This window comes from Panthera tigris, chromosome B3 (assembly GCF_018350195.1).
Source record: "Panthera tigris isolate Pti1 chromosome B3, P.tigris_Pti1_mat1.1, whole genome shotgun sequence".
Classification (NCBI taxonomy): Eukaryota; Metazoa; Chordata; class Mammalia; order Carnivora; family Felidae; genus Panthera; species Panthera tigris.
Genome location: NC_056665.1, coordinates 41,046,239 through 41,059,629, shown reverse-complemented (window position 1 = coordinate 41,059,629; position 13,391 = coordinate 41,046,239). Strand labels below are relative to the sequence as shown.

The 13,391-nt window shown below is 45.4% G+C and overlaps 1 protein-coding gene and 1 long non-coding RNA gene across 5 annotated transcripts in view; one reads left to right on the top strand and one right to left on the bottom strand.

The window, feature by feature from the left end:
* Window positions 1-13,391, bottom strand: part of DAPK2 (death associated protein kinase 2) — a 121,020-nt gene that overhangs the window by 19,309 nt on the left and 88,320 nt on the right. For all 4 annotated transcript variants that reach the window (XM_042988675.1, XM_042988674.1, XM_042988676.1 and 1 more), the window contains 3 exons: window positions 8,672-8,801; window positions 3,197-3,245; window positions 2,373-2,399 (listed from right to left, as the gene is read on the bottom strand). In XM_042988675.1, coding sequence (XP_042844609.1) covers window positions 2,373-2,399; window positions 3,197-3,245; window positions 8,672-8,801 — 206 coding nt within the window. The remainder of the gene's footprint in view (window positions 1-2,372; window positions 2,400-3,196; window positions 3,246-8,671; window positions 8,802-13,391) is intronic.
* Window positions 1,426-11,618, top strand: LOC122239453. Its single transcript, XR_006218580.1, has 5 exons — window positions 1,426-1,615; window positions 8,297-8,346; window positions 8,736-8,851; window positions 9,352-9,451; window positions 11,387-11,618. It is a non-coding gene; the product is annotated as an uncharacterized LOC122239453 (long non-coding RNA).

Here is a 13,391-nt window from a genome sequence, read left to right as displayed (position 1 = left end):
GTGTAAGGTTCCCCTGCAGGGTTTGTCAAGAGGTATCATTCAGGGGCGCCTGGGTAACGGGGGAGCATCTGACTCTTGATTTCAGCTCAGGTCATGATCTCATGATTCATGAGATTGAGCCCCACTTGGGATTCTCTCTCTCTCTCTCTCTCTCTCTCTCTCTCTCTCTCTCTCTCTCTTTCAAAATAAATATTTTAAAAAAGAAGGTGTCATTCAAATAGTGACTCCCAAATCTACTGTTTCCTGACTCATATCCCAGCTTATGGGATACCTCGCCCTAGATGTGCCATTGTCACTGTGCCCTAACTTCCCTCCATGAGCTCCTTGCCTTGATTAATGATGTTACCTTACAAATGCGCGCAAGTTAGAACACAGGGGTCACCTCTGACTCTTCCATCCATTCCCTCACCACATCTAACTGGCCCAAAAGTCTTACTGGTTTTATTTACTAAATATCTCCTAAAGGTTCTCCCCATCTCTACTGCCACTGTCTTAGCATAGCGGTAGCAAGGTGCACTGGGAAAATGCTGATATTTCATTCGTCAAATTGAATTCCAGCTCTGCCACTCATTAGCTGTGTGAACCTAAGTAAGTTACTCAACCTCTCTGACCTGCAGTTTCCTCCTCCATAAAATGAAGAAAACTCTTCAGCTCACATGATGGTTGTGAAAAATAAATATATTTACAATGTTACATGCAATCTTGCCCCATATACGGAGAGCTCTGGAATTGGTGGCCATTACTACTATCTTTGTTAGAACACAAAGAACCTCCTGTGACTTCCCATTTTCTATAGGATCACGTTTGAACTCCTGAGCAAGACACTGGAAGTTGGTCCCTACCACACGCTCAGTACATTTCACCACACTTTAACAGGCTCACTGTTCCTTTCCTCAGCAGACAGCCCTTCTCTCCCTTTCCACCCAGAGAATTAATCTCATTCTGTACAGGCCAGTTCATATTAATCTCAATCTCTTTCTCATTAAATCTCCCACAGTCCCAGCAAACGAGTGTCTCTCCCAGCTGTGCCTCACACAGGCATGTTCATACATCAGCATAATCTTGGTCCTATTGAGTGCGACTGAGCTGTGTGGTGTCTCCCTCCAACACAGGGAGCTCCAGGCACGCAGGGCAGACCTCCTCCATGTCAGTATCCTGAGTGCCTGGCACAGTGCCCACCATGGAGCAGGCACTCAATAAACTGTGTAGAACTCAAACAAGCTAAAAGAAGACTACATGCTTTGTACACACTGGAATTCCTTAATATTTCAAAATGGAAATCCGAGTTCTGAAAAAAAATCAAGGTTTTAAGAGCCAACACAGAATCTGGAACCATCGAGCAATGCATCAAGTTCTCTTTCTCTGCATCCAGTTCTTCTGGGGCTTAAAAAAAAAATGCTGATGGCCAGACTCCATCCCTGGCAATTATGATATAATAGACTGCAGTGGGCCTGGGCAGTGTTAGGTATTAAAAGGTCTAAGGTACAGCCAGGATTGAGACCCTCTGCCATAGCTCAGAGGGGTCCCCCACATTGTAAAGAGCTCCCAGTCTAAGTGGTGCTGGAAGTCAGAGAACTGGTTTATAGGAATGCGGAGAGATGGTCCCCCTCAGCTGGTGAGTACTGGAGCCCCCATGTCCCCTCTGGCTACGGGCTAACTCAAACTCAATGTGCCGTAAAAAGAGCATGTTCCAGCTGTGCTGTTGGGGGGAAATGGTTGAGAAGCACTGATGGAATGAACACCAAGCTGCGCTAGGAAGTTTGCACACATGTCTGCTTATTTAACCCGCACAGCACACCGTGGCAGGAAGTTTGTGATTCTTATTTTCCTGATGAGGAAAACAGGCCCAGACGTTAAGTATCTGCCCAAGGTCACAAAGATAGAAAGTGACAGATCCACTGCACATGGAGCTACACAGGAAATTCTGCTTAAGCAACTTAATACTTCAGGGGTGGGAAAGAGACTCTGGGGAGAAAGACGAGAGCACGTGAGAGCCGGGGAAGGAAGGGGGGACTGGGAGAGAAAGAAGGAGCAGGATGGGGAAGGCACGGCAGCCTGAGGGCTGTCCCAAGGGTTCTGGGTGAAAGCTGACTTTCTCACAGGAAATGCAGCCTGGGTGAGGCTGAGCATTGGATGCCTGGCCAGGGTAGGGATGCAGACAAGGCCCAAGGTCAACCCTAGGGCCAAAAGTATGTAATGGAGCTAAAAGCATGGAGCCTCAGGTGTGCTGTGTGGATTGAACACATCTGGCTCGTGGTAAATGATTCATGAGTAAAACCAGTAAATTCAGGCTGCCTGTCCCTACCCCTCTCTCATTCCTCCCAGTTCCCCAGATCCAAGCTAGGTTGGGACCCAGCATCAGGGATACTCACAGGATGTAGGTGATGACGCCTATACTCCTGCAAAACAAAGAACAGGCAAGTCAGAGCCACCTGGCTCTGATCCCAGCCCAGCAAGGGACTCCCCCCCATGCTTCTCAAGGGGAAGAGTCACGTGCCCCTATACAGTGGCCTAAGGATGTCACCTCAAGTCCATAGCCCTCTCCACTCATCCCAGTCTTCAGCAGCAACCTGGGATGCATCTGGAGTCATCAAGCTCTGGACACTGAGTCCAAGGACCCAAGTTCAAGGTCAGACTTCTGCACTTGCAGGCTGTGATTGGGGCAAGTCCCTTATGATCTCTGAGCCTCATTCTCCTCATAAAATGAGGTTAATGATAACTACCTCACAAAACTTCCAGGAGGATTTTAGAAAACCAAGCAATCAAGGTACTCACTCAGCCAACTATAAAGCCCTGTTCAAATGAAATGAGTCCTGTCTGTGCAGAAAATCAATCACTATGGTATCCTCAGGCCCAACACAGCTCTTAGAGCCTACAAGGCTCTCAGTGATCACTTGGTTGATTAACTAAATAAGCTATTGTTACTATTTCTTTATCATAGCTGTGGCAGGCCTCCAGGGTGAGCCTCTCCCCTTGTCTCTGCCTCGGCTGTGTTCTAACAGGCCTCAGGTCCAGGCCTGGCTGCCTCAGCTTCTCTGGGCCACAGGTCCAGCACACCGGGAGCAGCCAGAGGCTCTGAACGTGTGGAGAAAGGGGTTTTCATGGCCAAGCAGCATGATGTCATCCAGAGTCAGAGTCTGAGGCCTTCTGCCCTTGAAAGGACCCCAAGGTCACCTGGGTCGTCTATACAACTTACCACATGTCAGCCTCCAGGCCCAGGGGCTCGTAGTTCACAATTTCTGGAGCTGAAAGAAGCCATATTGAAGAATCAGCAGGAGTATGAAAACAAGAAGAGATGGTGATAGGGAATTTTAGGGAGTTTGGTGACAAATGTCTCCCTCCTGAATCCTCACTAAGGAAAAATCAGAACAACAGATGGAGATAATCTGGGTCTAAGAATTTTGAGAAATGAAGTTGCCTGTTATCCTGGTAGAAATCTTTTACAAAGAGGCCTTAATAGTGAGGAAGAAGGAAAGGACAGAGGGATGCCTGGAAGAGGAAGAGGAGGGTGGGGTAAGGAAGATGCCAGAAGGGGAAATGGGGCCTGACAACAAGGCTTGCTTTAGAAGTCTCTGGTGGAAAACAGTCAGGTCAGCGCTGGAAGGTCATAACAAAGAAAAGAAGGCAGAGAGGGAATCCATGTTCCTGAATCTGGTCTGAAAGAGGGACCCCTCCTACCTAAGAAGAATGACAACAATCTGGGGCCAATGAGATGATGAACCTGAGGTGCCCGAGGAGCATCCAGGCAAAGATGCCCCGGGTATGGGAGAGTGACTTGGAGCCATCAAATCTGGAGTCATCGTACAGGTGGAAATGGGAGCTGTGTGGATGATGTGGTGACCAAGAGTGGGTGCAGAGTCTAGGAAAGAACAGTCTACCCAGGACAGAAGAGGACCAAATGCCACCCAAAGGTCAAGCAGGCAAGCACTTAGAAAATGTGTGGTGTCCAGAGGTGCCCTGACTGTGGGAAGTAGAGATAAGGGTGTAGACAATGCTACAAAAAAAGCTTGGTCGTGAAACTGAGGAGAAAAAGAGGGGAATAGCTAGAGAAGGGAGAAGGACTGAGCCTGTTTAATCATAATGGAAAAAGGGAGAGGGTGGGAAAGGCTACATTGGTGCATCTAGAACAATGTTAAAACTACTGCATCTGTAGCATGTGACCACCATCCCCCCCCCCCCCCAATTAGAGACACAAGGAACCACTTTTCTGGTTTTGCTTATTTTTTAGCTTCATTAAAACGATGTCATCCCGGAGATAATGTAGTCACTTGATCCCCCCCACCCTCTAACATTATGCTTCTAGTGTTCACTGAATGTTCATACATGGTCTTTCATTTTCACTGCTATGTAATAGTCCACTGTGTTAATATGTATCATCTTTCAGTCATTGTCCTCTCAATGATCATTTGGAGGGTTTCCACTTCTATTCTTATCAGAACAACATTGCTATGAACTTTTTTGCACAAGTCTCCTCACAAACATGAAAGACATTCTCTAGCACGGTGATTCAAAGTGTGGTCTGAAGACAAAGAGTCACTGGTCCAGACACAATAGGTCCAGAAATGGGGAGTAAGCTTTTAGAAACTCGTACAGCAATATGACATTGCCATGACATTCAAATTGTGATGATTTTTCTAGGGATTTATTTTTCTTGTGTCTTTAATGAAGAAGCAGTCCAGGACAGATTAAAGAAAAAAAAAATTTAAGTCTTTCACCATAGAGAGTTTGAGAAGCACAACTCACTTTCCAGGCTTATCTGCTTGATACACATATACACTCACTTCTGTGCTCTATGTGCATTTGCTTGTCTATTTTCTTCTGTGCTTTTCTTCTTCTTTCTTGGTGTTTTTTATTTTATTACTTCTCTTACTGTTTTCCTTCCCTACTTACATTTTTGTAATGGCCACCCTTGAGACTTTAGGATGGCTATCTAACAAATTCTAACATAAGCAATCTTTTGACTCTCCTCTAATAATACAAGAGCCTTAGAACACTCATTTCAAGAACTCCTTCCTATCTAACATTATTTTCCTCAATTTTTAGTTCTGTTTTTTTAACCCTACAATTAAAACATCCATGACCATCCATCACTGTCATCATCATCATCATCACCACCACCATCATCATTTTAAACAGAAAATGGTTATATTTGCCGAATGTTTACTTATTTCTTTGCTCTATTACTTCACACAGTGAGGTCTTCCTTCAGAGAACATTTAGTTCACAAGCACATCTTTAGAAGCTCTAGTAATAAAGGTTTGTTGGTGGTTTAATTGTTTTATGGTTTGTATTGTTCTTTTTCAAATTTTTGGATTTTGCTATGTTTTGCCTGAATCACTTATCCTCATTCTTGAAATATAACTTTTGCTGGGTGTAGAGTTAAGAGTGTTTTGGGTTGGTTTTTTTTTTTTTTTTTTTTTTGAGGATTGTAATTGGCTTTATTAAGCGATTCATGACTGGACAGCATCCCATCTAGCAAGTAGAGAGATGCTCCCTAATCATTGTTTTTTAATTTTTCCTTAGTTCTTGAAAGATAATATTCTATTGGACATTGGCTTCTACTGTTGTTTTAACAAGTACACTGTCAAATTTTTATTTATTTATTTATTTATTTATTTATTATCTGTCTTTTCTTCCTGGCTGCTTTCATGATCTCTTTGTCTTTGGTACCCTGTAGTTTAACTATAATGTTAACTACAGTGTAACTACAATGGATTTTTTTTTTCTGTTTGATATACATTGTCCTTTCTGTATCTGGAGATGCATGTTTTCACAACAGTTCTGAAAATTCTCAGCCATTTTCTTCAAATGTGGATCCTCTGTTGTCTCTATTCCCTCCTCTGGGATTCCAAACAGACCTGTGTTAGGTTTTCTGTTTGCACCCTCTCACACTTGTCCTCTATTTCATATTCCTGTATCTTGATCTTTCTGTGGTATTTTGGCTAATTTTATTCAGCTCTGCCTTTCAATTCTTTAATTCTCTCTTCAGCTGTGTGTAATCTGCTGTTTAACTCATTCACTAAATTTTAAATTTCTAGGAGTATAGAATTTCTTAAAGTTCTTCCTGGTTCTTTTTAGCATTTGCCTGGTCATTTTTGACAGTCTCTTGTTGCTTGCTCATTCTTATGATTCTTTTGTTTCTACATACATTCCCTTGATTTTACAGTCAACATGTGATCATTTCAATATCTTATGTCCTTGGATGTCTAAGTCTTGCTAGTCTCTGATTGAAATGCTGATACATACACTTGCCTTTGGGAGAGGTCCTCCTCTTGAATTTTCTTGCTGCTCACAGCTCCAGCTCTAAGTTCATATTTCACTGGCTTTGGAGGTGGGGCAGGTGATACAGGAGGAGTTACTACCCTTAAAGATTTCCTTATTTCCCATGAGTCCAGAATTTCATTATAAAGAATATTTTTCTCAAGAATCAAGTTTTGTTGCAGGAGGGCTTTTGGAAGACCGGGTCCACCATGCTCCTAGAAGCTGATGGTAACTTCTCAATACTGTGTCTCAGGTTGAAGTTTCAGAGGAATGGTGGGAGTAGGACAAGTAATTATAACCTGTTTCTCAGGAGTCCTGGATAAAGAAAGTTATCATAATTTGGGCAGAGGCCTAGAGAAGTCACCCTGTATATCTGTAAGGTGCAAACAAAACCAGTTCTAGGCTAGAGCTGGGTCATACTGGCTCACAAGGGTCAAGTGTGTGTATCTCTTCCCAACTCTGAATTCAGTGACAAGTTGGTAGCTTAAAATTTGCAAATGCTATAAATTAGGGTTGGGTTTTGTTTTGTTTTGGAGACCCAGTTGTTAGACATTTAACACTGTATCACTGGAAAGAACCCTCCATAGTCTGGCCCTAGCCATCAATGTCTCACTCACATGGCCATTCTGATAGGAACTCTCTGTTTCATCCAGAGTGGACAGGGAATTGTCCTGGATAAATGTACTAATTCTGGCCCTCCCCACTGCTATGAACGACTGAGACTGGGATGTATACTCCTCTTCTACCCTGCCTCTTTCCCTACCCCTCCTCACACTTCTCCAACCCACAACACCAGCCCTTTGTCTCTCACTGACTCAAGGGCATGACTGATCCCATTGACTTTGCCAGAGTGAATATCTTGTTTGAGAAGTCTTCAGAGATGTCTCTATCATTCACTTTATAATTAATCACATCCTGTCTTGTGACACCTCTTCCACTATTGCCCTGAATGTCTAGTTGAACCATTTACTGTTAGCATCTGGTCTGAACTTAAGTGAATAAATATATGCATTTCACCACATATGTGAATGGTGGGCAGCAACTGCCGTCTTGGACAAAGTTCAAGAATAGATGTCTTGTGCCCTTGGTTCAAGTTGCTTCTGCCACCAGCTCATTGTGTGACCTTGCATGAATCATTCTGAGTGTAGCTCCCTGCCGCCACTGTGTCCTCAGTACCTCACCTAATATCTGTCATAGATATTAGATGAAGAATAGCCATTGGTTGACCTTCACTAAAATCCCCCAGACTTCCAATCCTACATTTGTTGAACTAGCCCAGATGACCTAAAAAGATCCTTCTACCACTCACACTCGGTCGTTTGATGTTTCCACAACTAAATTGTAAGCCTCCTCGGGACAAGGTCTTTCTAGAGAGACAACCCCGTGTAACCAAGAGGGCACAGGCTTTGATGTTGCATGTATCTGTATTTGAATGTTAGCTCTACCACCTACTGGTTGTTTTGCCTTGAACAAAGCATCCGATAGAGAAAATAATTAAATCTGCTTCATGAGGTTGTTTGAAGATTAGCTGAGGTGATGTCTGCAGAGCACCGGCATAGTGCCTGGCACACAGCAAAGTTCCCCTACCCTGGGGTCTGTGGAGCCTTAATAGCACCATTCCATAGTGGCTGTGGGGCTGGCATGTGTGACCTGAAAATCCATCAGGATGGATGATCTGAAACATTCTGTTTTCCTTATTTTATTTATGTCAGAAGTTTTCCCCAGATTTCGGAGAGACCATGACCTCCCTCCATTTCCAAGACCACTTCAACTCCCAAAGCAGAGAGACAGTGGTCCTCAATTCTCATTCCTCTCCCTTCTGTAAGGCTTTCTCTCTAGGACCCTCAGCCTGCAGCCCCAGTCCCACGAGGGGGCTTCTGGGGCCTGAGCCAAGGCTGATAGAAACGGAGGGATGGGGGAGCTGCCAAGGCTCTTGTGAAGCAGGGCCCCCTGTGCAAGAATAAAGGCCAGGCACACAGGAGAGGTGAGTGGGTGGATCTGGCATTTAGCAGATGATTTCCCTTCTCTTTTTCAGGAAGTCAAAAGCTACTTCAGAGAAACTTGAGTTTATGGGAATGCCAGAGGGTGAGGAAATTTTAAATTTTCACAATAAATTCATCTAAGAGCAGGAGGTGGGGCCAGCTCTGGGACGGTTTGACTCTGCAAAGGCCTCTAGCCCCACCGGGCCTCCTCCTGCCCCACTGGGTGCTCAAAGCCAGCACCTGGACCCTTACCCAGAAAACTTGCAGGACATTTTCTTCCCCACCCATTAGGTTTCCAAGGGGGAGTCTCCAAGGTACCATCTCCCAGCCCAGACTCTCAAACAGACACAGGGTTTGTTCCCAGAATTTCTCTACCTTTTGATCCCAGATGCCTACTTAGCTGGGAGAGAAATAGGCCTAAAACTTACCAACAAATTCTGGCGTCCCAAAAATATTCTTAAATTCAACTCCATCTTCTATTTCATGAGCCAGGCCAAAGTCAATCAGCTTGATGTGTGGAATGGGAATATTCTTGTCTAACAACATAATGTTTTCTGGCTGGAGAACAACAACAAAAAAAAAGTAAAGAAGGAAAGGATGAAAAGATGGTAATTAAAGCCCTGTTTTGTGTTTTTGCTTTAGGGGTGGGGTGGGGTTTGGTGTTCTTTTTTAGGAGACTAAAATTCTTTCTTGTTTTTGCGTCCTGTCTTCTCCTGTGAACTCAAAGACAGACATAGCACTGAGGGCAAGGCCTGGGTTTTATGAAATCTGCTGCTCACAGCAGAACCAGAGACCTTAGCTTTTAGTCTCCTTTTTGTCTCTGAATGGCAGATCCTTCAATGCAGTGCCTCTGTTTCCTGATCTGTTAAATGGGGCCAGTGAGAAATTCAAAGCATTTCCTGTAAACAAAACCACTGCCTCTGTGTGAGGACCATAGGGGTGGGAGCTAGCAGCTTAGCCTGGCTTTACACACGGCTTATTAACCTTTGTCTTCCTGACCACCTCTTTCCCCTGGCTGGCCAGCTTCCTGTTGACAAACTCCCCTCCTCTGGCCTAACCATGTAGCTCACACTTCTCTATGGGTTTAACTAATTTTGGCCCTCGGCAGGACACTGGAAAAAAATGCACCTGACTTCCCGGGAAAATACCAGCTGCCCAGGCTATTTCCAGTGTAGCAAACAGCTGCCAGATGTGACACAACCATGTGGGTATGTGTTGGTGGGGGGATGGCCCTGCCCTGGCCTCATACACCACAGGCTCTCAGGGAGGCCAGACACAAGCCTACCCTTCTGAGCCTACCCGTCTCACTCCCACCCAACTGCTCAGAGCCTGAACGTGGGTTAGCAGGTCTCTCCACTTCACCCTCTCCCCTCCTGCTCCTCACTGTGACTGCCCTAGACTTCATTCAAAGTGGAATGTCCTGGGGGTGCCTGGGTGGCTCAGTCAGTTAAGCATCAGACTTCAGCTCAGGTCATGATTTCAAGGTTTATGAGTTCGAGCCCCGTGTCAGGCTCTGTGCAGACAGCTCAGAACCTGGAGCCTGCCTCAGATTCTGTGTCTCCCTCTCTCTCTCTGCTCCTCCCCTGCTCACACTCTATGTCTCTCTCTCTCAAAAATAAATAAACATTAAAAAATTTTTTTTCAAAGTGGAATGTCCTGAAAACATACATCCACACAAAAGCATCAAATTCATAACAGTCCCACGATGGAAACAAGACAAACGTCCCATCAACTGATGAACCCAGTATATCCATATAGTGGAATACTATTCAGTCGTAAAAAGGAATGGAGGCAGAGAAAGAATACAAAGGAATGAAATACTGATACCTCAGCATAGATGAACTTTGAGAACATGATGTTAAGTGACAGAATCAGTCACCAAAGACCATGTATTATATGATCCCATTTATGTGAAATATCCTGAATAGGTAAATCCATAGAAAGAGAAAGTAGTTTAGCAGTTGCTCAGGACTGGGGAAATGGGGAGTGACTGCTAATGGGTATGGAACTTCATTTTGGGGTGATGACGATTTTCTAAAATTGGTAGTGGTATCAGCTGCACAACTTTGTAAATTGTACACTTTATTTTATTTGTTTGTTTATTTATTTATTATTTTAGAGAGAGGCAGGTAAGGGCAGAGGGAGAGAGACACAGAGACATTATCTTAGGCAGGCTCCATGCTCAACAGGGAGCCTGATGTGGGACTCAATCCCACAGCCCTGGGATCACGACCTTAGCCAAAATCAAGAATCAGGTGGTACCTGGGTGGCCCAGGTGGTTGAGTGTCTGACTCTTGGTCTTGGCTCAGGTCGTGATCTCGAGGTTCATAAGTTCAAGCCCCACATTGGGCTCCACACTGACAGTGCAGACCCTGCTTGGGATTCTCTCTTCTCCTTCTCTCTCTGCCCCTCCCCTGCTCGTGCTCTCTCTCTCTCCCAAATTAAATAAATAAACTTAAAAAAAGGAAATTAAGAGTCAGATGCTCAACTGACTGAGCCACCCAGGTGCCCCTAAATTGTACACTTTAAATGGGCAAATTGTATAGTATGTGACTTGTATCTCAATAAAGCAGTTTTACATGAATGAATAAACACATAAATAAATACATGTTTAAGAAAATCGAGCATCCCTATTTCTTGTTTTTTAATTTTTTTAATGTTTATTTATTTTTGAGAGAGAGAGAGTGAGCACGAGTGGGGGAGGGGCAAGAGAGAAGGAGACACAGAATCCACAGCAGGCTCCAGACTTTGAGCTGTCAGCACAGATCCCAACGTGGGGCTTGAACTCACGAACCGTTAGATCATGACCTGAGCTGAAGTCGGATGCTTAACCGACTGAGCCACCAAGGCGCCCCAAACATCCCTATTTCTCAAAGAAGAATTTCCCACCTTGTACCTTTGCTCACATTATCTGCTCTACCTAGAAAGCCTTCTGCTTGATCTATGCCCATTAAAATCCTAGCTGGGCTTCAAAGTCTAACTTGACTCAGCTAGTCCTTGAAAGCTTTCCTCAGTGAGTACCCCACCCACACACACCAGAAATGAATCCCCCTCCTGTCCCTTTGGTGCTTATTTGAACTTTTTTGTTATGACATTTGTCACACTCTCTCCTTGTCCACCAGTCCTTGCTGTCTTTGTTCTAGCTCCTCTACCGGACTCTCAGCTGGAGGGAGGATTTAGGTCTTTGCATGTTCACCCCTGCAGTGCAGAGCACAGCGCCTGGCAGGCTGACGGTTGCCCTGTTAGCTGAATCGATTCTGAATCTGGCCTGAAGACACTCCAGCTGCCCCATCCCAAACGTCGTGGCTCCCTGAAGTCTCTGTGACCTCATGTCAGAGTGGCTGGAAACTTTCACTCAAATGAGCTGGCTGTGGCCTCCCCCGACTTTGAAAATAAATAAAGAATACATTTCCTTTTGCATTTTTAAAGCTTGTTTATCCTTTTTCCCCTCTGGAGACTTCTCTCAACTTGATTGTGAAAATGTGTCAAAGTCCTTTCCCAAGGCAAAGCAGGATCTTAGGTCCTGCAGAAAGGAGACTGAGGAGGGAGGTCAGGAGATGGGACCCAGAGAGCTGGCCCCACTCCGATACCCCCAATCCAGCCCTCAAATGGCTGCTCATGGACCTCGAGTGTTCAGGAACCCCATGCGGTAAACTGCGCCCTCCCCACTGCCCACCGTCTTACCTTATTAGGAACTTCCCCTCTCCTCCAGGGAATGGCCCTGAGGCTTGCTTCTGGGGCAGAGGAGGGTCAGAGCCGGGGTCTTCCTGACCACCATAGTGCTCAAGGCACAGCACACACTGAATGGGGATGGGAGCCACAGTGGACAAAAGCAGTCACACCAGACCTGGTGACCCCCAGGATAATGGGGCAGGAGGAAATGGGTAGGGAACATGGGAGAAGAAGGAAAAACAATTGGAGGCTGAATTCTCCCAGGCAGCATTGCTCTGAGAGGTGAGAAGTATCCTTGCCTTATATCCTCTCACCTCTGTGTCCCACAGTCCAGGGGAAACAGCCTCTGCACTGGCTTGTGAAAACTTCAGGGTCAGGCCACGTTTTCTTACCTTAGTACTGCCTGTCCCTGCAAGTTCTTGCCCACTCCAAGAACTTAACACATAGCAGGTGACTTCTCCCCTGCTTGGAACATTCTTCCTGCACAGTCCCTACCCCAAACCTGGCTAATTTCCTATTCACGTTTCAGTAAAAATAGTACCTCCTCCAGAAGGCCTACACATGCGTGCACACACACACATTTCCTGCCCAGTTCCCATAACATCCTGTGCTTCCCCCATTTCAATATGTCTTACACTGTCTCAAGGTGGTCGCTTACTTATCTGTCTCTTCATACTGGGTTATAAGCTTCCTGAGGGTTTTGTTCCTATCAATTACCTAAAGCTCAGTACAGAGCCCAGCATCTACCAGGTGCTCATAATTGTTCCCTGAGCGAAGACACCTGCCATTTCGCTGCAATGTGCTAACCCAGCACGGGACATACTTTCTACCTCATTGAACCCTTCCAGCTATCTTATGGAGTGGATGTTATCATTTCCCTGTTTCAGAAAGAAACCAAGACTGAAATACTGGCTTGTGGACACAGGGATTTTCATGTTTTGTTTTGTTTTTTTTATTTTTGAGTGAGAAAGCATGAGTGGGGGAGGGCCAGAGAGACAAGGAGCCAGAGGATCCTAAGCGGGCTCTTTGCTGACAGCAGCAAGCCTGATGTAGGGCTCAAACTCACGAACTGTGAGATCATGACCTGAGCTGAAGTTGGACGCTCAACCGACTGAGCCACCCAGGTGTTCCTAGACATGGGGATTTTAACCTCTGTCTGTTGGACTCCAAAACCTCTGCTCTAACAACTAGAGTAAATTATCTTCCTGCTTCCCAAAGGTCCTGGGAAATCTATCCCAGGGTGGGGAGTGGTTATTCTGTTCCAGCCTGGCAACCTAGGGCAGGCTTGGACCCTGGCTCAGGCATAGCTATTTTCCTGTCCTGGAACTTGCTTCCCATCCCTGCACGCCTTTTCTTCCAGTGACGCTTTCACCCAGGTGAGGGGCCCCGAGTGCAGTTCTGGCCTGCCCTTACGCTGGGTTTAAAGGCTCAGAAAAGGAATCTCAGGATCTCCTGGGCTCGACCTCCTCGTTTCAA